Source organism: Solanum stenotomum, chromosome 7 (assembly GCF_019186545.1).
Source record: "Solanum stenotomum isolate F172 chromosome 7, ASM1918654v1, whole genome shotgun sequence".
Taxonomy (NCBI): domain Eukaryota; kingdom Viridiplantae; phylum Streptophyta; class Magnoliopsida; order Solanales; family Solanaceae; genus Solanum; species Solanum stenotomum.
In genome coordinates, this window is record NC_064288.1 from 59,470,182 (window position 1) to 59,495,022 (window position 24,841).

A 24,841-nucleotide genomic window follows, 5' to 3' on the forward strand; every position below is an offset into this window, starting at 1 on the left:
CTCAAATATTCTGTAAAATTAATTGAGGTGTGCCTAAATTGACCCGAATACCGCAATTATCAAGAAAAAAAATATTTATTCTATATTTCAAATTATCGAATTTGATTAGAAGAAGAGAACATGTCCATACACACATACAACAACGATAACTTATGTCCCAATTCCAAATAAACCAAACTTTTCTTATTTTTTATTCAAACTTGAAACCAGCAATCTAACATAACATAACATAGGCAAGTTCCTATATTTATTTTATACAATTTCTTCTACAAAATCAAGATGCTAACAACATATCTCTTTTAAGTTTAAAAGGCAAAAACATTTTTTGGTGATTAGGTAGACTTTCTTTTATCAAAGGCACTTCTTTGAATTTTTTCATCCAATTTTGCAAATTAGGAAATGAATTTCCTTCAATTAATTTGACATCTCCAACATCTTCTATAATTTTCAGCCAATGACAAATCCATCCAAAAGCTATATCCACTATTCCAATTTTTCCTCCTATAAAAAATATATTGTTTTTCTGATTTTTAAAAGCATTTTCTTCTATAATTTTCAACATTTCCAAGCTGTCCTTCACTGCCTTTTCTTGTTCTTCCCTTTTTGATCTAAATATCATCCAAATAGATACACTCTGCAAAAGATTTTTAAACGATAAAATTCATCATTAAAAATAAATGGAAAAGGGATTTGAAAAAAAAAAACCCTTATAATTATTATATTGAATTTTTTTATTTATATGTGTTAATGAATTTACTTAATATAACTATAAAATAACTTATCAAGAACCACTAAATTGTCTTTTTTGAATCTAAAACTCATGTATATTCAAGATTTTGGATTTATTTCTACTGAAATGTACTCATCGAAAAGCGAAACATGACAACTAATATGAGACAGATGAAGTAAAAGATTTTGTATAAGCATATTAGATGGAAAAGAATCTTACCTTTTGTTCAAAATAATTCACCCAAAATCTAGCCAAAGCTCTTTCATAAGGATCAATTGGTAGCAATGGATATTGATTTGGCCATATTTGATCAAGATATTCAAGAATGATCATAGATTCACAAATTGGTTTTCCATCATGAACAAGAATTGGGATTTTCTTGAAAATAGGATTATATTTCAAAAGCAAATCACTTTTATTTGCAAGATCTTCTTCTATATATTCATATGATAAGCCCTTTAATTTAAGAGCCCATATTATTCTTAATGAATACGGACTCGCCCATGATCCATGGAGCTTCAAATCTTGATCCATTTCTAGAGTTTTCTTTAATTTTCTTCATCATTTAGTGTCATTTTAAAGGAATGTTATGCTTGATCAACAAGAAAGTTTTGAAATAATTTAAGAGAAAGTTTAGAATAATGTACACTTATTTTCTTATATTATAATAAATTTTAGTTAAAGTCAAATCATGATAATATGTTTAGTAGTTATCTTTATGAATTTATTATCGACTTTAGTCAAAGAGTACGTATGCTAACCCCATCATCATTATATGTGAGGAATAGAGAATATAAAGTGTACGCAAACTTTAGTTATCCTTATCTTGAGAAGATAAAGAGATTATTTCTGATAGACCCTCGAATCTAGCTGTATACAGCTAACCCCATTAATCATATTTTCAAACGTTCCTTCTTATTATATTTTTAAAAAATCATTTTTTTTATTTTGCTTGTCTATTGGGTAGGTAGATAGTTGTTACTTCAATAAAATATTTTTCCTATTCTGGGGATTAAATTTGATTGATTCTTTTTTCCTTTTTTTTTTGCAAACGTTTGAATTTTGGCTAGTTGCATATTTTCTGTTGAATTATACAATGATCAGCACGTTCTTATAACTAACGATTTAAAATATTTAGAAGACATTTGAAAAATAATGATAAAAAAAAAAACATTATTTCTGTTAAAATAGTAACTCGACAAACACATTAAGATGGAGAAAGTAACAATTTTTCCTTTTCTATTGGGTAGGTAGATAGTTGTTAGTTCAATAAAATATTTTTCCTATTCTGGGGATTAAATTTGATTCCCCTCCCCCCCCCCGCCCCCTTGCCCCCTGCCCCCTTTATTCCAGGATTAAATTTGATTGATTCTTTTTTTTTTTTTTTTGCAAACGTTTGAATTTTGACTAGTTGCTTATTTTCTGTTGAATTATACAATGATGATCATTATGTTCCTATAATTAACGATTCAAAATATTTAGAAGACATCTGAAAAAATAATGATCAAAGAAAATATTATTTCTATTAAAATGATAACTCGACAAATATATTAAAACAGAGGAAGTAATTATTTATTAAATAGTTAACAAACTAAAAATTTCAAGAAGATGACAATATCAACTCTCTCTGATTCTTTAAAAACACAAACATTTCATCATAATTAGGGAGATTCTCTTTGATGATATGTTCTTCTTTGAAATTTTGTACCCAATTTAATAAATTAGGAAATAAATTAGGTTCCAATAATTTCACACCAATAACATCTTCAATAATTTCAAGCCAATGAGGAATTATTCCAAAAGCCAAGTCCACAATCCCAATTTTCTCACCACCAAAAAATTTATTTTCTTGATCTCCAATAAAGACTTGTTCTTCTATAATTTTGAGCATTTCTATTGTTTCTTTGATGGCCTTTTCTTGTTTTTCACCACTTGTGTAATACATTGTCCCGATACATGCACCCTATATGACAATATAATTGATGTCAAATCGATTTAAGATTAAACGAGATAGTTTAATTTCATCTATGATTATCTAACTTTCAGTTTATAATTAATATCACGAAAAATATTTATATGATCTTAAGAACAACATATGTAGGTTGCAAAAAGTATAATTTTTTCTTATGTAAGTATAGCTGCGTCATCAACAAACTCAACTTATGTAATAACAACATGTGATACAACTTAGAAAACGAAAACTAACAATATCTCATTTTTCGATCAGCATGAGTTTTTTTCAAGTCCTACGAAAATGATTTTTTTTTTAAATGTTGTGTCACGTGGATATTACCTAAGATAAATTACCTTGTTGAAGTAACAACCGCGTGTTTTCTTTGACATATAGGCATAATTGAGTTGTTTTTCTATTATCGACCATAAAAGTTACTTCCTAAAGTCGAACTTTCTTTGATATATAGATATAATTGAGTTTTATTTCCTATTATTTATCGTAAAAGTTACTTTCTAAAGTCAATTTATTTTTATATATATATATATATATATATATATATATATAGGCATAATTGAAATATTTTACTCTTTATCTATTATAAAGGTTACTTTCTAAAGTGTACTTTCATGAGATATGCCAATTTAAATTAGTTGAGCTTTAAAACGAGTATCGAACGCAAGACAGGATGAAAAACTATACCTTATCTCCAGCAAATTTAACCCAAAATCTTGCAATGGATCTATCAAAAGGATCAATAGGAAGAAGTGGATTTTGAGGCCAAGTATCTTCAATATATTCAATAATCACCATAGATTCAGAAATTACTTTTTCACCATGAAAAAGAATTGGAAATCTCTTAAAAGCTGGATTATATTTCATAATTAAAGAGCCTTTATTTGAATGTTCTTCTTCTAGATACTCAAATGGTATTCCTTTTAGCTTTAGAGCCCAAATAACCCTATAAGTAAACAAATTATAAGAAGTTCCATGGAGTTTTACTTCTTCCATTTTTGATAAATTCAAGAACCAAAAACTTTACTCTAACTTATGCATATAATTGAAAGAATAGAAGCCCTATATATATATATATATGAAATTATATATCATGTTATAGTTTCATGGACCACTTTGTTTTTTTTTTAATCAGAGTTTAAGTACTATACAATGACTATACATAAAAATACAAATCAGATAATTTATAAAATAATCACAAATATATATGTGTGTTTTTTTTTTTAATAATCTTTTATCAGGTGTTTGATATCCGTGTAGAAATAAAACATTTCTAACAAAGATAATTTCATACTCATTACAATTCAGTGCTCAAACTCGAGAATTCAAGATTTTTGATTAAATAATATATGAAATAGTAATTATCGATTCACTATTTTTTATAGGAACAACAATATTCTACCACTACTCTTGACCAAACATGCTTAACATCAAAGTTCTGATGAGATTCCGTGCAAGAAAATCATGTTAATAACATTTAATTAACAATATGATAAAATTGCTATAGTTGAGCCGATGATTTTTCGGAAATAACATTTTTACCTCTACGAGATAGTGATAAATTTATATATATTCAACTCTCTTTAGATTCCACTTTGTGGGATTTCACTGAGTATGTTATTTGATAAAATTACTAAAATCCAAGGATAGGATCTAAATATTTTTTGTTTCTAGTTGCTACATGAGATTCCATTTCTTTTACCTTTTAGTTGATTTATTATATTGATATTATTATTTTCAATTGCACGGATGTCCTTTGATAAAATAATGGATAGAAAACATAATCATATTGTTTAGGTACGATCATGATTAATTATGACATAATTAAGGATTTAATAAATGATAAGAAACAATTCTGATTTCAGAGTTGAAATTGGCATCAGTCTAACTGGTCCCAAAAAAAAAAAAGTTTTAAAAAAATAGATTAAATCACAAGGTGATCTATTATTATTTTTTCAGACTATATATGTTGCTGTTTGTTATTGTTGTTATGCATCAAATCTCATTATATTAGCAATGTTTATCTGAAAATTTTCATGACTGCTATAATGGGTGTTGTTACATATGTATCTCATTTGACGTTTAGATCAATCTCATTCATTTATTATAAACAAACAAAAAAAAGGCGAAATCATTATTTAATAATTTGATATTTTATTAATATTAATCATATTAAACTTTATCTCATAAATTATTAATTAATTCTAATCATGTTTTTTAACATAAGCTGGAGGTGCAAAATAAAATCCATCACCTTGTACCATCCAAAAACAATCATAATGATTTGCAACTATATCTGTTCTTTCACATCCATTGCTAATATTAGAGTTAACAATATCAAAAAATTGTTGCTTTGGACCCCAATAAAAGTGACAATAAAAACGAGTACCACCTATGTTAAGGGTTTGGTCTCCAAGATCGTCATCTTTAGATTGACAACGAAATTTTAAGACAGTATCATTGTTTGAAAGCATATCGAGGATGTGAACCGTATATCCAGTGGTAAGGGAGAGAGAATTTGCGGTTTGAACCAAGCATCCCGATGTGATTGACACCCTCTGATACCATGAGTTTGAGCAGTTCACAATGCCCCGAGGCCCTTACATTCCTTCTTGGGTCAAGGAATTTTACACAACTTATTGGGAGTTGGTGCCCAAGAACAAGAAGAAGGCAAGCGAGTTTAGACGGGTAAAGTCAGTCATGGTCAGACGCAAAGAAGTTGAGTGCCCAAGCAAATATATTAACACTGTATTGGGTAGACCGCTTCACTCTGTACTTCCTTACGAGGGATTGCCTATTGTTCAATCCATAGATGATTTGAAGGGGTGGTTGGCTCCTCTAATTTCTGATACCCCCCGAGGTGGATCGAGGTAGGAGCTCCTATTGAGAAGAGGGACCTGAACATTGCTGCCAGGTTCTGGTTTGGCTTTAGCAGCAGCACCGTTATGCCATCCTAGAACGAGTCCATTTTGCGCCATCCTAAGGCAGCATGCCTTGGTTCTATCATGACCAGGAGGCGCATCGATCTGGGGCTGATAATTTCACTAGAGATGGCTATGAGGGCCAAGCAGAAGCTGACTTCTCTGTCATTCCCGATCTTGATCACTGAGTTGTGATGGTGTGCTGGGGTACCTCGGGACACTACGAGGGATATTGAGGTCACCCCGTTTTTCTCCACTGACATTTGGCGTATTGAGGTCGAATACACGCGAGAGGAGGTTGACAGGAGGAGAGCAGTTCCAACAGATACTTCCCCAGAGGTCGATGTTGACTCGTTACCAGCAGAGGCACCTTCGTCTACTCCTGCCTCTGAGCTTTCAGGTACACACACTCCTTCCTCTTCTTCACAGGTCCCAGGTGCTTCATCCTCCTCCCTGCCTGCTAGGATTACTCAGGCCATGATCTTGAAGATGGGACAACTGGCCTATTCAGCTGATGTGAGAGCGACTCAATTGGAGAGATCCATCCCAAAGATGATTAACAGTGTTATCTTGGTTGCACTGACCCCCCTTAGGGCCTCTGTTGATGATCTGGCTACTAGAGTCACTGCTTGTGAGAGTAGACATGGGGAGACATCCGAGGTTCAGGCTTTGAAAGCGGAAACAACAAATTTGAGGAAGGACGTAGACTATTTGAAGTCTATCGACTTCACTTCATTGATGTGGGATGAAGATGACGAGGATGGTCCTGAGACCTCAGGGATTCCTCCGACTACCACCGGAGATGTGCAGAAGGGTGGCACAGCAGAAGAAGAGTCGGATGCAGAGATCGACGAGAAGCTGATAGTAGCACATGAAGAGAAGATGATAGAGAGCTGAGAAGAGAGAATATTTAGAGATTTGCCAGAGCTTAGGGAGACATTTGTGCAGTCGGTGATCTAGACATTGCCGACTGAGACGTCCACATCAGCTCCTAGTGGATCTAGCACTGCTATACCTTCTGAGGCTACTTCGGGCACGATGCCCATATTCAGAGCACTATACCGGGCCTTGAGGCCCTGATAAATGGAGCGACTGTGTAGACATGACCTTTCTTTACCTCCCTCTCTGTCTGACTTATTTTTACTTATGGATACTTTCATTCACATTTGAGGACAAACGCTTTTTGTTTGTGGTGGGGGTGAGGCCCAATTTACTTTTGTGCATATTTATTTTGACTATATGTTGGGTTGTGATCTATTATTGTGTTTATACACTGCTTTTTATGGATATTTGAGCTTATGACTCTGTGTTTTTAGTGTTTATAATTGCAAAACGATTTTGACCTTTTCGAAAAATTTAAATTTTTTTGCCACCTATTGTGTGTTGATTGTGGTTGTTCTTTTGCAAAATTTGAGTCTCGATCCCGATCAATAACGATGACTTGAATAGTGCTTATAATCGAACGAACATGAGTGTGCGGCTACGATGAGGCCAAATGAAATTGCATAGACAATATGTGAACTCTTTGCATCTCGTTTTGACTAGCCTAATATCGAATTGAGTCTCTTATGATTATCATTGCACACTAGCGAAAATGTGGATTCTTGTTTGACTGTAGTGTCAATGCCTAGTGTGATGAGCTTACTTTGAAACATGTAGGATAGATCCTAGAATTTTCCCTGTTGGTCCGGTCAACTAAGTAATGACTATCTCTTAATATGATTTTAGGCAACTTTAAAGAGTGTGAGCCAATTTGACATATAACTCTTTGTGGCTTACCTTGTGAGCGTATGTGAACCTCTTTTTAATCCCCATTGAGTCTTACCTTTCTTTGAAAGAAACTTGATGAAAACATGACCCTTATTTATCCATTACCTGTGATCCTCTTGATTTGTGGTTGATTGAATAGCCAACTTAGGCCAAAAGCCTAAGTTGGGGGTGTGGTGAAATGAAATGAAAAGGGACAGTTAAAAAGTTCAAGGAAAGTCTCATTTAACCTATGGTGTTAAGAAAAATGGAACCCTTCCATATAAAAAGAGAAAGAGAAAAAGAAAAGAAAAAGAATGTAAAAGAAAGTTGTGGAATAAAGTACAAAAGAAATGGGGTTTTCAAACAATCCGTGGAAAGTGAATAATAGAATGACTTATGAACATTAAAGAGAATGATGAGGGAATAGGAAAGAAAGTGTTGTGAGCACCACAATTCATGAGGATGAAAATCATTGAGCCTAAACAACCATACCTCTGCACTCAACCCCATTACAAGCGTTGAAAAAACCTTTTTGATCTTAAGTAAGCTGAAACAAATGTTGATTGAAAATTATGGGAAAACCTATGGGTAAAAGCATGCATTGTATTCATCTTTGTGAGTGTGAGCGTTGCATTTGATTCCGAAGCTTTTAAAGTATGAACCATTGTGTGAACATGGAATCATTTATTGTGTGAGGGCACTTGAACACTTTGGTTGAGCTTGAACGTGCATTTGAAGCACGTATTGTGAGCATGGGATTCTTTGATATTGGTGAGTCACAACTTGAATCTTTGAGTGCACAATTGATCTTTGCATAAGTAAATTGAGTCTTGTTGTGCGTATTTATGATTGAATATTGTATAGCACTGTTCAAGACACCATTTTTGAACGACTGAACTTAAGTTTGCTTGAGGACAAACAAAATTTTAAGTTGGGGGTGTTGATGAGTGCACAAGTTGGACTCATTTAGGGCTATGTTTTGATAGAATTAGTGTCCTCAAATGCATATTTTGTCTCAATATCTGACGAAAACCCTTAAGTTTCAGGTATTTGGAGTTTGAGGGAAAGCATGGATACTACTTAGCAAAAAGGAACAAAAGCAGCTGAAAGAACGAAGAAAAATAGCGATTTAAGAATCGTTGAACCCGTTCGGCGAGTCACCAAAAGGTCTTATCCTCGCCTTTTGTTCTAGTGTGCTAATCCTTGAAGGAAATGATCAAATCGGTGGTGAAATGGAGCAGTCGGCACATTGCCGAGCAGTTCCGCAAAGCAGTACTATAACGCCCAATGATCCATGACGCGAGGATGCTGAAGGCAAAAGCTGAAAAGTGATGAAACAAACCAAAAGGCGGATCACCGAGTGTATCGGCGATCCCGACTAACGTCGCCGAACGATCCTTCGCAGAACACTATCTGAAAACTATAAATACTAGTTGAAGTTTTTACTTTAATATCAAGTTTTATTATCAGATAATTCATATTAGACTTAGAGTTTTTAGAGGGTTTTGGAGACTTTGTTCTAAGACCTTGAAGATTCAAAGGGTTTTAACTCCAAGATTTTAGACTTGGGTCTCTAAGATTCTTCACATTAGTATCATTGACCCTACTAATTTATAGATCGTGACGGAATATAATACGTTAAATGAAATGAAGACAAATAGAGTTTCGTGCGAAAAATAGAACGATAAAAAACTCTTTTTATACTCTTTCTAAACTTTTTCAAGTCTATCTGCTTATTTATTTCAAATCAGACTTTATAGTTTTAAGATCGCACCTTCAGTATGCTTGTGGTGAAATATTCTAAACATAGTATCTATTGATTTTGTTATTCTTATGATTCAAAGAAATCGCCAACTACACGATAATTAGCACAAACATCAAGTAAATAATATCTAACACTATAAAACGTCCTAAAACATGAAGAATATCATATAAACTGATTGAATAAATTAATTCGCTTTTGTAAATTAATATTTATTTTAGGTAATATTTAAGAATAATTTTTCCAGGGAAGTTTTCATATATAGCCATTCAAATATATATACTCTCTCCGTCCACAATTAATTGTCATGGTTTCCTTTTTTGGAGTCAAACAGTAAGAACTTTGACCAATATTTTGCGATGTATATTTTCATCATATTGATATGCAAAAAATTGCAACTTATAGTACTCTTCGTATAATTTTTGAATATCTAATTTTTTTTAAAAAAAATATCGAATTAACGTAGTCTAATTTAACTTTAAAAATTAGTCAAATTGACTTTCAAAAAGCGCAACATGACAAATAAAAGTGGACAGAGGGAGTAACTTAATTATGCTCCATAGCTATAGTTTGTTAATTATGATTCGTATCTACATGTTAAAGGGAGCAGAGAGGCGAGTGAGAGAGGGCAGAGAGTGGAGAAATGTGAATTGTATATGTATATTTGTCGGATTGTATATGTATATTTGTCAAATAATTGTATATATGTAACTTGTATACATATATATATATTTGTTTATCTGGCAAGCGAGATTAGGAGAGAGAGGAGAGAGACGAGCGAGAGAGGGCAGTGAGTGGAGAGAGAAGAACTGTATATGTATATCTGTATAATTCTATATATGTAACTGATATATATATATGTATGTATTTGTATATGCGACGAGTGAGATTGGGAGAGGAGGAGAGAGGCGAGCGAGATTGGGAGAGGGAAGAGAGAGGCTAGCGAGAGAGGGCAGAGAATGGAGAAAAATCAATGTATTTGTATAATTTGTAATTTGTATATGTATAAGTGGTGTAATTACAGCTAAAATTTAGCTGCAAGCCGTAATTAATTCAAACTATAGTTATATTAGCTAATTAACTAGTATATATTTGTTTATTCGCGTAATTTTCCTGCTAAGTAAATTATGATTTTGATTTGAAAAATCTATTTCTTTTGCGAAAAAAGTACACGTGTCTGCCCATTAAACCTCACTCTACGTCATAGTTGTAACTGCAGGTGGATAACAAATAAATAACACTATTAATAAATAAAAATAAAAATAAAAATCCAAAAAAAAAATCAAAAATAGGTAACAGAAATTTAAATTTTTAATACTGTAATTTTACAGAAAGAAAAAAAAAAGTTTTTTATATTTCTTCTTCTTCAATCTCATCAGATCTCCTGTTTCTGAATCGAATTTAGGGCTTCTTTTTTGCCCCATTTTTTCCCTAAAATTCAATTTTGGCCCGTTAATTACTCGGATTTTTATCTGTTTTACTCTGAAAATTGAGGATTAGGATTTGTTTTTTGTATACAAAAACAATTTTTGTATATGTAATAATTTGTATATAAGCAAGATACAATTTAAGATTTGTGTACCTTGTTGCAACGGATTAAATCACGAACTTAAAATATTGCTCCAAATTCTTTTTTTGAATCACTAGGAAATAAAGATTTTGTTTTCACAAAACTAAATATTTTTTGATTTTTTTGTTAAAAAGAAAGAAAAATGACTTTTCTATTTTCCTCTCTTTTGTTGTTTCTGCTTCTAAGTTTTTACGCTCACTCTCTTTTCTTTTCTTGAGGGAAAAACATTCCCTTCTTAAAAGGGAGTGCAACAGTAAAAAAAAAATAAATTGATCCCTTCAATCCTTTTTTTTTTTAAAAAGCAGATAACTAATTTCACTTATCCTCTTATTTCCAGAGAAAACAAAATGGGTCGAATTGGGTCAGTTCACATAGGCGATTCATGACCCGTGAAATTTGACCCGAANCTTGTGAGCGTGTGTGAACCTCTTTTTTAATCCCCCTTGAGTCTTACCTTTCTTTGGAAGAAACTTAATGAAAACATGACCCTTCTTTATCCATTACCCGTGATCTCTTGATTTGTGGTTGATTGAATAGCCAACTTAGGTCAAAAGCCTAAGTTGGGGGTGTGGTGAAATGAAAAGGGACAGTCAAGAAGTGCAAGGAAAGTCTCATTTAACCTATGGTGTTGAGAAAAATGGAACCCTTCCATATAAAAAGAGAAAGAGAAAAAGAATGAAAAAGAAAGTTGTGGAATAAAGTATAAAAGAAATGGGGTTTCCAAACAATCTGTGGAAAGTGAATAATAGGATGACTTATGAGCATTAAAGAGAATGATGAGGGAATAGGAAAGAAAGTGTTGTGAGCACCACAGTTCATGAGGATGAAAGTCACTGAGCCTAAACAACCATACCTTTGCACTCAGCCCCATTACAAGCGTTGAAAAGACCTTTTTGATCTTGAGTAAGCCGAAACAAATGTTGATTGGAAAATATGGGAAAACCTATTAGTAAAAACATGCATTGTATTTATCTTTGTGAGTGTGAGTGTTGCATTTGATTCCGAAGCTTTTAAAGTATGAACCATTGTGTGAACATGGAATCATTCTTTGTGTGAGGGCACTTGAACACTTTGGTTGAGCTTGAACGTGCATTTGAAGCAAGTATTGTGAGCATGAGATTCTTTGATATTGGTGAGTCACAACTTGAATCTTTGAGTGCATAATTGATCTTTGCATAAGTAAATTGAGTCTTGTTGTGCGCATTTATGATTGAATATTGTATAGCACTGTTGGAGACACCCTTTTTGAACGACTGAACTTAAGTTTGCTTGAGGACAAGTAAAAGTTTAAGTTGAGGGTGTTGATGATTCCACAAGTTGGACTCATTTAGGGCTATGTTTTGATAGAATTAGTGTCCTCAAATGCATATTTTGTCTCAATATATGACGAAAACCCTTAGGTTTCAGGTATTTGGAGTTTGAGGGAAAGCATGGATACTACTTAGCAAAAAGGAACAAAAGCAGCTGAAAGAACGAAGAAATAACGATCTGAGAATCGTTGAACCTGTTCGGTGAGTCGCCAAAAGGTCTTATCCTCTCCTTTTGTTCCAGTGTGCTAATCCCTGAAGGAAATGATCAAATCGGTGGTGAAATGGAGTAGTCAGCGCATCGCCGAGCAGTTTCGCGACGCAGTACTATACCGCCTAATGATCCATGACGCAAGGATGCTGAAGTCAAAAGCTAAAAAGTGATGAAACAAACCAAAAGGCGGATCGCCGAGTGCATCGGCGATCCCAACTAACGTCGCCGAGCGATCCTTCGCAGAACACTGTCTGAAAACTATAAATACTAGTTGAAGTTTTTACTTTAGTATCAAGTTTTATTATCAGACAATTCATATTAGACTTAGAGTTTTTAGAGGGTTTTGGAGACTTTGTTCTACGACCTTGAAGATTCAAAGGGTTTTAACTCCAAGATTTTGGACTTGGGTCTCTATGATTCTTCACATTAGTATCATTGACCCTACTAATTTATAGATCGTGACGAAATATAATACGTTAAATGAAATGAAGACAAATAGAGTTTCATGCGAAAAATAGAACGATAAAAAACTCTTTTTATACTCTTTTAAAACTTTTTCAAGTCTATCTTCTTATTTGTTTCAAATCAAACTTTATAGTTTTAAGATCGCACCTTTAGTATGCTTGTGGTGAAATATTCTAAACATAGTATCTATTGATTTTGTTATTCTTATGATTCAAAGAATTCGCCAACTACACGATAATTAGCACAAACATCAAGTAAATAATATCTAACACTATAAAATGTCCTAAAACCTGAAGAATATCATATAAACTGATTGAATAAATTAATTCGCTTTTGTATATTAATATTTATTTTAGGTAATATTTAAGAACAATTTTTCCAGGAAAATTTTCATATATAGCCATTCAAAAATAACTTAATTATGCTCCATAGCTATAGTTTGTTAATTATGATTCGTATCTACATGTTAAAGGGAGCAGAGAGGCGAGTGAGAGAGGGCAGAGAGTGGAGAAATGTGAATTGTATATGTATATTTGTCGGATTGTATATGTATATTTGTCAAATAATTGTATATATGTAACTTGTATACATATATATATATTTGTTTATCTGGCAAGCGAGATTAGGAGAGAGAGGAGAGAGACGAGCGAGAGAGGGCAGTGAGTGGAGAGAGAAGAACTGTATATGTATATCTGTATAATTCTATATATGTAACTGATATATATATATGTATGTATTTGTATATGCGACGAGTGAGATTGGGAGAGGAGGAGAGAGGCGAGCGAGATTGGGAGAGGGAAGAGAGAGGCTAGCGAGAGAGGGCAGAGAATGGAGAAAAATCAATGTATTTGTATAATTTGTAATTTGTATATGTATAAGTGGTGTAATTACAGCTAAAATTTAGCTGCAAGCCGTAATTAATTCAAACTATAGTTATATTAGCTAATTAACTAGTATATATTTGTTTATTCGCGTAATTTTCCTGCTAAGTAAATTATGATTTTGATTTGAAAAATCTATTTCTTTTGCGAAAAAAGTACACGTGTCTGCCCATTAAACCTCACTCTACGTCATAGTTGTAACTGCAGGTGGATAACAAATAAATAACACTATTAATAAATAAAAATAAAAATAAAAATCCAAAAAAAAAATCAAAAATAGGTAACAGAAATTTAAATTTTTAATACTGTAATTTTACAGAAAGAAAAAAAAAAGTTTTTTATATTTCTTCTTCTTCAATCTCATCAGATCTCCTGTTTCTGAATCGAATTTAGGGCTTCTTTTTTGCCCCATTTTTTCCCTAAAATTCAATTTTGGCCCGTTAATTACTCGGATTTTTATCTGTTTTACTCTGAAAATTGAGGATTAGGATTTGTTTTTTGTATACAAAAACAATTTTTGTATATGTAATAATTTGTATATAAGCAAGATACAATTTAAGATTTGTGTACCTTGTTGCAACGGATTAAATCACGAACTTAAAATATTGCTCCAAATTCTTTTTTTGAATCACTAGGAAATAAAGATTTTGTTTTCACAAAACTAAATATTTTTTGATTTTTTTGTTAAAAAGAAAGAAAAATGACTTTTCTATTTTCCTCTCTTTTGTTGTTTCTGCTTCTAAGTTTTTACGCTCACTCTCTTTTCTTTTCTTGAGGGAAAAACATTCCCTTCTTAAAAGGGAGTGCAACAGTAAAAAAAAAATAAATTGATCCCTTCAATCCTTTTTTTTTTTAAAAAGCAGATAACTAATTTCACTTATCCTCTTATTTCCAGAGAAAACAAAATGGGTCGAATTGGGTCAGTTCACATAGGCGATTCATGACCCGTGAAATTTGACCCGAATTCTAACAGTATATGAAATGAAATGTAGATTGGTTGATTGGTTGATCTGTTTTTTATAGGAGAATTTTGGGGCTTATTTTTAGGGTTTTTGGATGAGGATTTAAGAGGAAAGATTTGATTTTTTTGAGGATTTTGGATGGCGTCAGCTCAGGTACTAAAAAAGCAAGAGCATTTGCAAGCTGGGAAAAAGAAGGTAATTGGGTTTTGTTTGAATTCTGGAGAAAGGGTTTGTTTTGGTTTGGTTGAATTTAGTTTGTTTACTTGAATGTTTGCTAATTAATACTTCTATTTAACTACTTGATAATGTAAATGAACTGAATTCTGAAAAAAAGTTTTGTTTTGGTTTGGTTGAATTTACTGTATTTACTTGAATTTTTGCTAATTAATAGTTCTATTTAACTGGTTTGGAATGTTAATGAGCTGAGTTCTACTGGGGAATGTTAGTGGTTGAGTTGGTTGGCTACCTGAACTTTTGGGAGCTTGATTTCCACCTTGTAATCCCTTTCCTGATTTTCCCTTTTTAGAAAAAGAGTTGAATTCTAGGTGGAGTAGTAGTAGCTTAGTTGGTTGACTAGCTGAACTTTTGTGGGTTCGATTGCGCACCTTGTAATCCCCTCCCCATTTTCCCTTAATGAAAAAAAGGAGCTGAATTCTATTTTTCGGAGAAGGTTTTATATGAATGGCATTCTACTTGGAGTTAGAAATAATGAGTGGTTGTAATTTGTAGTGTCTTTTGAATTGTTATAAGTACCTTTAGATAGTTATCATCTACTCGAAGTGATGGACGGACTCCCTATGTATTTTCAAGAATGTGAAGAAAAAAATTGAGGTGCACTGTCTATTTTATCCCTAATCATCCATGAACAAAGATTACTACTTGAATTTTGATTTGTGAAATCAGTCTTTAATCAAGATGGGAATGGCGTGGCCCCATCAATAAATTCTAGTGTTTTACTTGGAGGCAATTTCATGTATGAAGTTAAAACACATCAAGATTTAGGTTTGAGGTTGAAGTTTCATGACCTGTAGTTGAATAATTTCTAGAGTTTCAACTTTTATAGACAGTTCTATTCAAGTGGGGGCTGCGGCGAAAGATCACTGCCTAGATCTTCTTCCATAGGGGAAGTGCTTGTATGCTTATCTCTAGCTGTATAGCTTACAATAGCTAACAAAAGGTATTATTTCAGGGCATCATCTATTGAAGCACTTGTTAACATAGGTGGAAGATAGCAAACCAGTGAGTCTGATTTGAAGCATATCTTAGTTCTGATTAATCTGATCTATTTAGGTAGAAGTGAACATTAGCCAAAATCAGTGTGTTGAGAATTGAGATAGCTGTTTTTATGCTTATCTCTAGCTGTATAGTTTACAATAATTAACAACAGGTATTATTTCAGGGTATCATCTATTGAAGCACTTGTTAACATAGGGTTTAAACTTGCAAAACATAGTCATTTGTCAGTGCAAGGATTTTAATATGTTGGTCTGACTGGTTTTGAGGTATTTCTTTTCTTCCTTATGTGCAACCAAAGGTGGTATCCTAGGCTGCCACATCAGTGCTGATATCTTTTGGAAGCACATTGATGCTGATTTCTTTTGAAAGATCGCACCTTAAAGGGCTCCAGAAGCCATCTTTCAAAATGTTAATCTGTTATTTACCTTGTCATTTTAAACAATTTGAATACTTGTATTATCCGCACTGGCAATTCCCATCTTTAAGGAATCCGGGTTCATACCCCGGTAGCAGAAAGAGTAACACTTGTGTTTAAGCAATCTATCATATGATAAAACTCATAACAGGATGAAGTATCACTTCTGTGGGACTCCGGATATTGTTTATTTACATTAGTCATCAATCAATTGTTTGGGTTAAGGACCTAATATATATATATATATATATATATAAATAAAGATGTCCTCACTGTAATAATTATGTAAGTTTTTAGATAAGGTAGTCACACAATTCAACATGGTTTTTAGAGGAAACCTATCCTTATGTTTAATTACCTTGTGGTTATTTTATCTATGCTTCAAGTGGAGCATGCCTGTGTTAAGTCCCACATCCTTATGTTTTGGAACAACCTGTTGTGAAAACCAAGGCAAATAACCTCAACCAACACAAGCCTAATATCCTTGTACATAATTACAACTTCTTTTTGATAAGCCAACCAAAAGAGGCTTTAAAGATACCCAATGAACATGTCTATCACCAAACACAACAGTTTCTCTGCTCAAGACTACGTACACACTATCCGCTCCAAATTTAATTTGGATATGTAACATCATCTCTACCAGACTTGAAATCTTATTACCTAAGTTAGAACCAAGTATTACACAAACTTTCAAACTCAAAAAACTTACTATCATTTAATTATGATTAATTTTAAAAGCTTTCGTCACTTCCATACACCGTTTAACCATAGCAAATTGATGTGAATTGGCGGAAGGAGCAACATTCTGCCCAAACTTATTAGCGATGTTGTTCAAACTTTTCAAAATATTGACTATACTCTATACATGTCGAATCCTCCTAAAGTAGTACCCTGACACTGAGTACAACATCATTTCAGGGGATTCGCGCAACATAACTAGTCAAGAAAACATGGTTTTTTATATTCTAGTTCAAACATGGCTCAGGTCAGTTTGTGGTTCTTTTTACAAACTTTTTAAGAGTTCAATTCAACATGTAGTAAGTCGAATTAATTCATGAACACTGCGAAGCTAAGCCCCAACCTCTCATGAACAGTTGTAGAAAGTAGCAACAATTAAAACTTGGAAGACTTATTAGTATCAACAAAATGTACTTACAAAAGGACTGGTAGCCTTACAATTATTCAAACAAACACAAACCCCATCGCGATACAAAACAAACATTTCCATAGTTTGGCATCAAAGCACATACTACTACTCCAAAAGTTGAAATAAAGGTCCAGTCCCATCTCTTTTATCAGCAGCATCTGGGATGCTCTTGTAGGTACAAAAGTTGTTAGAGATCTCCCACCTCCAATCTTCCTTACTTGTCACATACATCGGTGGCCAACGGATTATCCTCACATAGTGTTCTCTTATTTTCCCATCTGCAAGCAAGCTAGTTACTATGGAGTAGCAAGACTCATGACCACCCCATATCCTGTCATCTGGAAGGAAATAACGGCGCAGGGGACGTCCTGTTCCATTCCAGTAGGGATTGAGCATTCGCCAATACTCAGGAGGAGTCGTCGACAGAAGTAATATAGGTTGCAGTTATACAAGGATTATGTTTATCTACTTTATCCTATGATGGAAACTAGGGAAAGGAAAAGAGGGAAATAATTTTGTCCTTCACTTTCTTTTTTTCACTCTTGTCAAACCAAAAAAGTTGTATGACCTTCTCTTCCTTTCTCTAGTTTCCAATCAAAGCTTCATTGATTCAAGATGCATTAAACTGTGAAAAAATAACAAGCAAATGCAGCAGCAGAAGTGGTTCAAATAGCACTTACAGGATACAGAACCATGCAAACCGTTTTCAATTTGGTAAAAGCTCTATGAAACTGACCAGTGTCATCAATAAAACCAGCAAATTTTTGGACAACAGGTTGAACATAATGAACAAGAAATAAAGTAAGATATTATGCCATTCTTATCAACCACTTGCAAAGCCACACAAAGTGAACGATCCCTCAAATTTTTTTTGGACGTTTTAATTTCAATCGGACAGACTTATGTGTTCTCAAATCTCAAGCATGTACAAACTCTATCTACTCAATTTGGTGCGAGCTGCAGCCATGCATGGTTTCTATTGGTGGATAATGCCTATTCGTGGACTTCAAAAATTGGCAAGTAAATCAAGGAGGAATATGAAATAGGCATTTCAGTTCATACCTCAGTGAAATGGAACTCCCACACATGATCATACAAATCCTCCTTTCTTATTCGCTTAATTTTTCAAATCCCAAAAGAAGTATCTTTTAGGCTGGTTATTGATGAGAAGGGGTTCAAACGTCCAACACCGTGGTTCATAGACATTAATCTTCTATCTTCTAAGCTTTCAGAAGGTCATATTCCACAATCGAAATTTCTTATGGAGTCGTCGAGTGTGTTGGCATAGTTTTCCTCTTACGTGACTTCCACAGTTTTCCTCGAAACACTAACTGGTTACTACTCTTTAATTCCACCACTTAACCTGCAGTTTGTTACACATACCCAGTGAAATCCCACTTTGGGGCCAGGGGGACCTTACCCCTATCTTAGAGGGTAAAGAGATTATTTCCCATAAAACATTTCAAAGCAGGTTGAAAAAAATAGCGGAGGTGAAGAAACTACAGTAAAATATTACATAAAGCAAGAAAAGACATTTTGAAAAAAGGGAACAGAACTAAACAAACAATACAATACAATAATCGAGTACATGAAACTACAAGAGTAATAGCACAGCGGGCAAGTGCCCAAGAAATTTCATACTACCTATTTCCACTACTGTCACCCCTAAGTATTGCATTATTTGTGAGAGTTCGGCCATTTGAAGAAAGACATCGGATTATATAAAGTGTTTCTATCGCTATAATGTTAACACAATCTGGTTGGCGGCATTTTTGAATTCAAAACATTAAAGATTATTTGGTTCATTGTTCCAATGTATCTCAACCTTTTAGCAAGTTCCAATTTAGAAGGCAAAAATGGTTAAGCTCTTTAAGAGCTTTCATTAGGTATACATAAGTACACATAGGACTTTCTTGCCATACATAGTGATTGGCTTCGAATCACATGAAGCCCTACTACTAGTATGGAAGGATTAGCGAGATAACATACTAATACCAACTAATCCTCTACCCTATCAGAAGAAGCAACAACCCTCCATCCACAAGATACAAGGAGACACAGTGCCACGCTGCGTGCGTCAAGACAGCTCAAAATCATCAACATAACATCTGACCCAAGAACAACTAATGGACCCATTTCACAAATTCTCCGTTTCTTCTTCCCTTTTTCTGCAAACCCATCTTCCAAGATTCCACCTTTATCATCTTCAACCCCAAAACAGGGCAACCCAGAAACCACATCTTCAGTACTCCTGGTGGTCTTCTTTAGATGATCAAACTTACAGGTTCTGGTTTCTGTCATTGGAAGTAATTAGTAAAAGGGTGTCCGGAAAATCAAGAATCTTCAGCTGATTACTCCGCAAAGAAGTCTTTTGGATTTTATAAGGTTGAGGCGGTGGCCGGTGAAGTTTGGGTTTTACCGGGGAGGACCGCGCTACTCAAATGTGTTTTGTACTCACAAAACCAAAAAAATAAGGACATTCTATGAGTATGCAATCGTTTTTTTAGATATTGCTTTACTTTCGATGTAAATTTGGATTTAATTAAGCTTTAATGTGGATATTGAATATCGACTTAAATAAAAAAAGACGTCCTACAAGCAACTTGCAAATAGCTTTGTAACTTTCCTCATCAACTTGCAAGTAGCTTATAGAGCAATTTCATTTCGATAAAAAGAAAATCAATTCAATTCATTTGTACATCAATTCGGAAGGAAATCCCGAATTTTTTCTAGCTATATCTCTTGTTGTTCTTGGCATTTTGTTATCATTTCATAATATCCATTAGTTCATTGTATGTAATGGCGGATTCAAGATTTTCATTTATGAGGTTCGAAAAATAAAAGTATAAACGTGTGAAAAAGACAACAAAACACAATTTCAAGCAAGTAGTAATATATAGTTTATAGGTAAAAAGGTTAGTTTCCGTTATAAGAGACTTTTAAGATTAGTGTATACGTACAAAAAGTCAAGAGCCTGTTTGGATTGGCTTTTGACTTATAAGTCAAAAGCCATCATAAGTTAGAAATTCTAATTTATGACTTTTGATTTATTTTTGTTATTTTGGCTTTAAAATAAGTGTTTATAAGTATTTTTTAACTTTATCCAAACACTTCAAAATTGCTTAAAAGCTATTTTGGCTTAAAAACACCTAAAATAAGTCAATCCAAACGGACACTAAATAAAGAGAACCTTGGACGCAAGGGTCAAATTTAAAGGAGTCTACCACTAAGCTACAACTTGCTTTTGTTCATAAGGTGGTTCAAAATTACTACATCTACATAAATACAGAAAATTTACTTTACATATACAATGTAATTTTTCACGTGGGTCCTCCCTTGTACGTATAGTTTGCTCTTTTTTCATGAAATATTTTAGCATTTACAAGTCAACTTTTAAAAATTACTCAATTTTTATTATTTTTCGTATGTATTAGCCCATGCTTGAAATATGTGTATTTATGAGAGAAAAGTTAAATTAATAAAGTGGTGAGAATATATATGCAATAAACTGGAAATCTTGTGTAATGATAGAATACGTTTGTTACTTACTAGTTTAGTTAATGTTATTAAGGGAAAAAACAAAGAATTGCATTGAAGATCACTAATAATGAATAAAATGCATTCCTCGAATGCGATTTATAAACCATTGAATTTTTTTTGAAAAAATTATATGAGGACCTCCGTAATGAGTTGGGGAAGCATTACATATAGTTCCGTTGTCTTTTTCATGACTATTTTTGCATTTACGAGATAACTTTTAGGAATTACCCGAATTTCGTTGTGTTTTCATTGTACTATCCTATGCTAGATATATGTGTATTTATGTGAAAATAATAAAATTAATAAAGTGGTGGGAATAATGCAATAAAGTGAAGTTCTTGTGTAATGATAGGAATCCTTTGTTACTTACTAGTTTAATTAGTGCTATTAAGAGAAAAAACAAAAAGTTGCATTGAAGATCACTAACAATGAGTAAAACGCATACCTCGGATGTTATTTATGAACAATTTGAATTTTTTTTTTGAAAAAACTATATGAGGGCCTCTGTAATTAATGAGTTGGGGAAATATTACGTATATAGTGGCGAATTTAGGATTTTCATTCATGAAATTCAAAAAATAAAAATATAAACGTCTGATAAAGATAACAAAACACAATCCCAAAAAAGTAGTAATATATTATAGGTAAAAAAAATTAGTTCCGTTATAAGAGACTTTTTAGTTGAACCTAAATAAAGAGAAGCTAAAATATAAAATGTGCACAATGTGATTTGAACCAAAGAAAACTATCACTATGTTATAACTTGCTTTTTGTTCATGATTGAGTTCAAAATTAATATATCTATAGAAATACAAAAAAAATAATTTATATATACAATGTAATTTTTATCGAGAGAATTCAGGTGAACCCCTGAAAACTACGTAGGTCCGCCCCTAATTGTGTGATGGAAAATTTGATATAGTGAAAGGAGTGAATCAAATCATGGCACATGACGAAATCAAATACAAAGGAACGTTTGTGCCGATCTAAGGCCAACTTCTGTATGTTACACATGTCTATTGTTTTGGGGCGGCTGGTAAGGCTTAAAAAAAAATCCTTTTGCCTTAGGCCCCCAATTTTAAGGTCCCCATTTTTTTGTTAATTAGGTAGGATTAAACTAAAAAAAAAAATAGAATTAAGACAACAAATGCAAACGGTATTAATGAAGTGATAAATATGACAATTACTTTTTACCTTTTCAATAAAAAGTTGTGTACCTTTTTGTAATGTACAAGTTATCTTTTTTTTTTTTACCTTATACTTTTCTAATTTTATTTTTATATATTCTATCCTCCCCTCTTCCTCTCTTGTATTTCTTCTCACTTTCTCTTTTTTAATCTTACATCTCTCTTATTCAAAGCTATGATTTTGGCTAAGAAAATTGCATTAGAGATGAATATAGAACTTGAATTTCGTAAGAAGCGTGTAATTTATAAAAAAATATTTTGATGAGAATGTTGATATGAAATCACAAGATCTCTTGAAGAATCATTTAGAGTTGATAACTTCTTATACATAGTAAACCAAGCCATATTTTCACTTCAAAATAGATTTGAACAATTTGAAGTATATGAAAGTATTTTTGGTTTTCTAATAAGTGGGAAAAAATTGAGATCATTAGACGATGAGAATTTAAAAAAATATTGTCTTAATCTTGAATGTTCCTTAAAACATAATACTCACTCCGATATTGACGGTTTAGACTTATTTTCTGAATTAAAAGTGTTAAGGAAAATCATAAAAGTAGAAGACAATACTCTAATTGAGATACTCAATCAAATAAAAAAACTTGATTCTTTTCCAAATGCTTACATTGCTTATAGAATAATGTTAACAATTCCTGTAACAATCGCCTCAGCAGAAAGAAGTTTTTTAAAATTAAAAATAATAAAATCTTATTTAAGATCAACAATGTCTCAAGAAAGATTAAGTGGTTTGACTATATTATCGATTGAAAAATAATTATTAAAAGAGATTGACTACATAAAAATTATTAACAACTTTGCATCTTAAAAAAGCTAGAAAAATAGACTTAAAATAAAAACATTTATAATTTTTTAATTTTTTTCAGGCCTCTAGTTTGATTTTGGCTTTAGGCCACCAACGGGTTTGAGCCGCCCCTGGTTTAACATTGAGAATTAATTATTAATTATTATTGTTTTGTAAAAATATTTTTCTTTAAATAGTTATATTAACATTAACAATTTTTTATTTTTTTTTAGAGCAAAATAAATTTCACTACTTTAGATCCTAATTATTAGGATTCTCGATGATTTTCGATATTCATTTGCCTATTGGTTCTTTACTCTCCTTTTTCTTAGTATTCTCTACATGTATAATGTTGGTTTTCTAACTCGAGAGTAAGTTTCTCTCGCTAGGGTATTAATTTGAGGTGGTAATTTATCACTATAATTTATCAAACACTTGGCGGAAAATTGAAAGAAAAATCATCACTTTTATTTATTTGTTTTATCCTTTTTTGTTCACTTGATTTTCACAAGAAAAATCCAATAGAACATGGTTATGCTCACAAACATAGCTTATTCAAAAGGGACAAGAATGGAAAAAATAAACGTCGTGCATTATTGGTATCTTGGATTGAAGTTAGCTTACAACAACTAATTGAAAGGATACTAACACAACTAAAATTCGTGAACAGTTAAAAAGTAACCGATACATTAACAAGAAACGTACTAAGAAAACTAAAAGTCTATGTCTGAATTTTAAAGAAAATGTTATTGCGAGTAACGTTTTAGCTATAAAACGTGCCTCCGAGTAACGAATCATAAAACGTATTTGACAGTAACGTTTTATGCTTAAAACGTTACCATCAATAACGTTTCTTTATTTAATGCCGTCAGCCCATATATTTTATGCATCTGTATTTTTTAAAATAAAATATAGCCTAAAACGTTACTCAGGAATACGTTTATACTAGTTTTGTAAATTTTCAAAAAAACATATTATTTTAGTGAATTGATTTAAATATTGACTTACTTTGGTAAAAAATTCTTGTTTTTGGACGGTACAAGGTGATTGATTTTATTTTGCAGGTCATAATTCTCCTCCAGCTTATGTTAAAAAACATGATTGGAATTAATAATTATAAGACAAAGTTTAATTATATGATAAATATTAATAAAATATCAAAATATTAAACAATGCTTTTGCGTTTTTTGGTTTATAATGACTGGATGAGATTGATCGATAACAACAAGTCAACACTTCATTATTGCCGTTATGAAATTTTCAGATAAATGTTGCTATAATAATGAGATTTGATGTATAACAACTAGGGGTGTTCACGGGTCGGTTTGGATCGGTTATTGGTCAAAATCAAAACCAAACCAATTTAATCGGTTTTAAAATAATCAAAACCAAACCAAACCAAATATAATATACATTTATCGGTTTGGTGGTTATCGGTTTCGGTTTGGTTTGGTTCGGTTCGGTTATTAACCATACACAAAAACAAAAGAAACAATTATTCATTCAAAATGTGAAAAAAGTGACAACAATCCATTCGAAACGAAAAATAGTTTGAATGACTTAAATTACTAAACTTTCGATCACTAGATTTACTATCAATAAAGTTTTAAAATTCACTATATTGACCTAAAAGGAAGAAACAATAATATTTTCAGTCCCACAAAGATTGTCATAGACACTCATATACATGAAATCAATAAGATAAATGTTTTCATCTTGGGCATTTTTGCTTTTAATAAGTAAATTATAAAGAAATTTTAATGAAAATATATATAAGATCTTTAAAATTGTTTATAAAAACGATATATTAAGTATGTATATTAATATAAATATATGTATATAATTCATCGGTTTGGTTCGGTTATTTCTTCGGTTTTTTTGAATAAAATCATAACCAAACCAAATACTACCGATTTTCAAAAATCTAAAACCAAACCCAAATAAAATAGATTTTATTTTATCGATTTGGTTCAGTTTTTCGATT

The 24,841-nt window shown here is 32.4% G+C and overlaps 2 protein-coding genes across 2 annotated transcripts; both read right to left on the reverse strand.

Annotated features, from left to right (window-relative positions):
* Positions 1–193: 193 nt before the first annotated feature.
* LOC125871456 (glutathione transferase GST 23-like) lies at positions 194–1,264 on the reverse strand. The gene is made up of 2 exons (XM_049552045.1): positions 950–1,264; positions 194–634 (listed from the first exon to the last, which is right to left on the reverse strand). The coding sequence occupies exons 1-2, from the start codon at positions 1,262–1,264 to the stop codon at positions 275–277; spliced, it is 675 nt and encodes a 224-aa protein (XP_049408002.1). The 3' UTR covers positions 194–274.
* Positions 1,265–2,324: 1,060 nt separating this feature from the next.
* On the reverse strand, positions 2,325–3,737 carry LOC125870890 (probable glutathione S-transferase). The gene is made up of 2 exons (XM_049551440.1): positions 3,384–3,737; positions 2,325–2,693 (listed from the first exon to the last, which is right to left on the reverse strand). Exons 1-2 carry the CDS (start codon positions 3,690–3,692, stop codon positions 2,331–2,333), a joined length of 672 nt encoding a protein of 223 aa, XP_049407397.1. The 5' UTR covers positions 3,693–3,737; the 3' UTR covers positions 2,325–2,330.
* Between the last annotated feature and the right edge of the window lie 21,104 nt (positions 3,738–24,841).

Excerpts from the sequence above, each read along its gene's own strand:
- LOC125871456 (XM_049552045.1), bottom strand. The coding sequence starts at position 1,264 with ATGGATCAAGATTTGAAGCTCCATGGATCATGGGCGAGTCCGTATTCA. Across the intron at positions 635-949 it reads TGAATTATTTTGAACAAAAG|AGTGTATCTATTTGGATGAT; the intron begins GTAAGATTCTTT and ends AATCTTTTGCAG.
- LOC125870890 (XM_049551440.1), bottom strand. The coding sequence starts at position 3,692 with ATGGAAGAAGTAAAACTCCATGGAACTTCTTATAATTTGTTTACTTAT. Across the intron at positions 2,694-3,383 it reads TTAAATTTGCTGGAGATAAG|GGTGCATGTATCGGGACAAT; the intron begins GTATAGTTTTTC and ends ATTGTCATATAG.